Here is a 2,601-nt window from a genome sequence, read left to right on the forward strand (position 1 = left end):
CACCGCGCCCGGCCTTTTTTTTTTTTTTTTTAAGATACAGGGTCTCACTCTGTTGCTCAAGCTAGAATACAGTGGCACAACCATGGCCTACTGTAGCCTTGAACTCCTGAGCTCAAGAGATCCTCCCACTCCACCCTCCTGAGTAGCTGGGATTACAGGTGCACGCCACCACACCCCGCTAATTTTTAAAAATTTTTTGTAGAGATGAGGTCTCACTATGTTGCTCAGGCTAGTCTCAAACTCCTGACCTCAACATATCCTCCTTGCCTTGACTTCCCAAAGTGCCACCACACCTGGCTCATAGGCCTTCAGTTCTTGAGTAAAGAGTTCATATGACTGGTCTCTTCAACCAGATATTCTCTAGAGCAGTGGTCATGGGCCCTAGACTAGCAGAATCAGCATTACTTGGCAACCTATTTGACAAGAAAATTTTCTGGCCCTAACCCAAACCTAGCAAAGCAGACACTCTGGGCATGGGGCCCAGAAATTTGAATTCTAACAAGTCTTTCAGGTGAGTCTGGATTGTTAAAATTTGGGAATGAGGCCAGGCGTGGTAGTTCATGCCTGTAATCCCAGCACTTTGGGAGGCTGCGACAGGCGGATCACCTGAGGTCAGGAGTTCGAGACCAGCCTAACCAACATGGAGAGACCCCGTCTCTACTAAAAATACAGAATCAGCTGGGCGTGGTGGCGCATGCCTGTGATCCCAGCTACTCGGGAGGCTGAGGCAGGAGAACCACCTGAACCTGGGAAACAGACTGCGGTAAGCCGAGATCGCGCCATTGCGATTCAGCCTGGGCGACAAGAGCAAAACTCTGTCTCTTAAAAAAAAAAAAAACAGGAACGAAATTCTCAAAATTTTCTTTTGGTAAGATACGAACAGGTAAAAAGATAATTTCGCTTGCTTCTGATTTTCCATTTGTATATATCAGACATGACATGTACTCATGTATGGCAATGGCAGAGGGAGCAAACGGGCCCTAGATAATCCAAATATTTCTTAAAATTGGCTTTGGAATAAATTTTTTGTACTAATTTTGTACTAGCATCAAATGTTTGGAGAAATAACTATATTTCAAACAACACAATAACTTTTTGCTCTGAAGATATTATTGAATAGAGATTCAAGTGTAAAATCTTGTTTTTTTAATCCTTGATACAGGCTCTAAACATAAGTGTTTTACCAACTTTTCATAGCGTACCACTCTAAAGTGAGATAGGCTTGCTTTCTTTAGGAGTATCCTTTGAAACATTCCAAATGTCATGCGAAAACGTTCACAATACATCAAGTTAAAGTTACAAAACATTATACCTATGATACATATACCCATTTAGTTGTGTGTGTCTAACACTAGAATATAAGCTTCATGAGGACAGGAGCCACTGTCTGTCTTGTTTCCCATTTTCATTCTCAATGCCTAGCACAAGGCTAGGGGCTTTGCACATAGTAGGTGCTCAATAAATGTGTTTAGGTCAGGCCTGGTAGCTTGTACCAGTAATCCCAGCACTTTGGAAGGCCGAGGTAGGAGGACTGCTTGAGCCCGGGACTTTGAGACCAGCCTGAGCAACATAGTAAGACCTTGTCTCTATGGAAAAAAAAAAAAGTGTTGAATATAGGAATCCTAGTTTTTTTCACAGTAATATGTCTTAATTTATTCATACAAATCTAAGTCTCAGAATGATCAAAATACTCAATTATTTTCAGTGATCTCTATACAGTACTAAATTATTTTGTATATGAAATAAATATATTTAAAAACAGGCTTCATATTTATAAGTAAAACACAAATAAATGTTCTTGGGTTACTGGTTCTTGGGTCTTGTTCTCCTTGCTGAGCCATCTGAATAAACTTCAGAGCCCTCTGTGAGCCACCACAATCTTGTTTTCACTATTAGGGACACTTTGGAATGAACAATCTCTGTTCTCTGCTATGACTATTTTTAAGTTTGTTCTCAGATTTACAGGAAAGTTACTAGTTAAATAATCTTTTTCCTGAAGCATCTGGTATTTGTCAACATGATGCTCTGTAACTGGGGGCTGTAAGTGTGCTCCTGGTGTTGGGGTGTAGCTGGTCTGGGCACTCTCAGTGGACAGAGCTGCCACACTACTTCCCTTGCCCCATCTGGATAGCCTCTTCACTCTGCTCAGACTCCAGCATCCCACTGAGGGCTGCCTTCTTCCATCCTGCACACCCCGCTGCATGGATCCCCTCCCCACCATGCTCAGGATCTGAGCCCATGCTGAGCTGCCCTCCTATGGGAGCCCCTTCCCACCCTGCCTGAGCCCAGCAGCCTGTTCTGGATCACCACAACTTGTCTCTCTATAGAGGATGACTGTCATGCTTGACCTCACCTAATAGCTTTTGGACTGAATTTTTCAGGAAGAGGAAAGGAAGAGAAGAGTTAAATATTACTTTTAAAACATATAGATGTGTGTTAGAGAAAGAGAAACAAAAAAACACACTGGTAGAATATCTGTCAAAATGTTACAGTTTGGTGAGATAATAGGCAACTTTGTTTTTGCTTATTGGTATATCCCACTGTTTTTTTTTTTTTCTGAAATGGAGTCTTGCTCTATCACCAGGCTGGAGTGCAGTGGCA

The 2,601-nt window shown here is 42.2% G+C and overlaps 1 protein-coding gene across 1 annotated transcript in view; it reads right to left on the reverse strand.

Annotated features, from left to right (window-relative positions):
• The window catches only part of TMEM50A (transmembrane protein 50A), a 26,897-nt gene that overhangs the window by 12,635 nt on the left and 11,661 nt on the right, over positions 1-2,601 (reverse strand). The window contains 1 exon segment of the mRNA XM_011955673.1: positions 82-122. Within this exon segment, the coding sequence (XP_011811063.1) occupies positions 82-122 (41 nt within the window).

Source organism: Colobus angolensis, unplaced genomic scaffold (assembly GCF_000951035.1).
Source record: "Colobus angolensis palliatus isolate OR3802 unplaced genomic scaffold, Cang.pa_1.0 Scaffold4, whole genome shotgun sequence".
NCBI lineage: Eukaryota > Metazoa > Chordata > Mammalia > Primates > Cercopithecidae > Colobus > Colobus angolensis.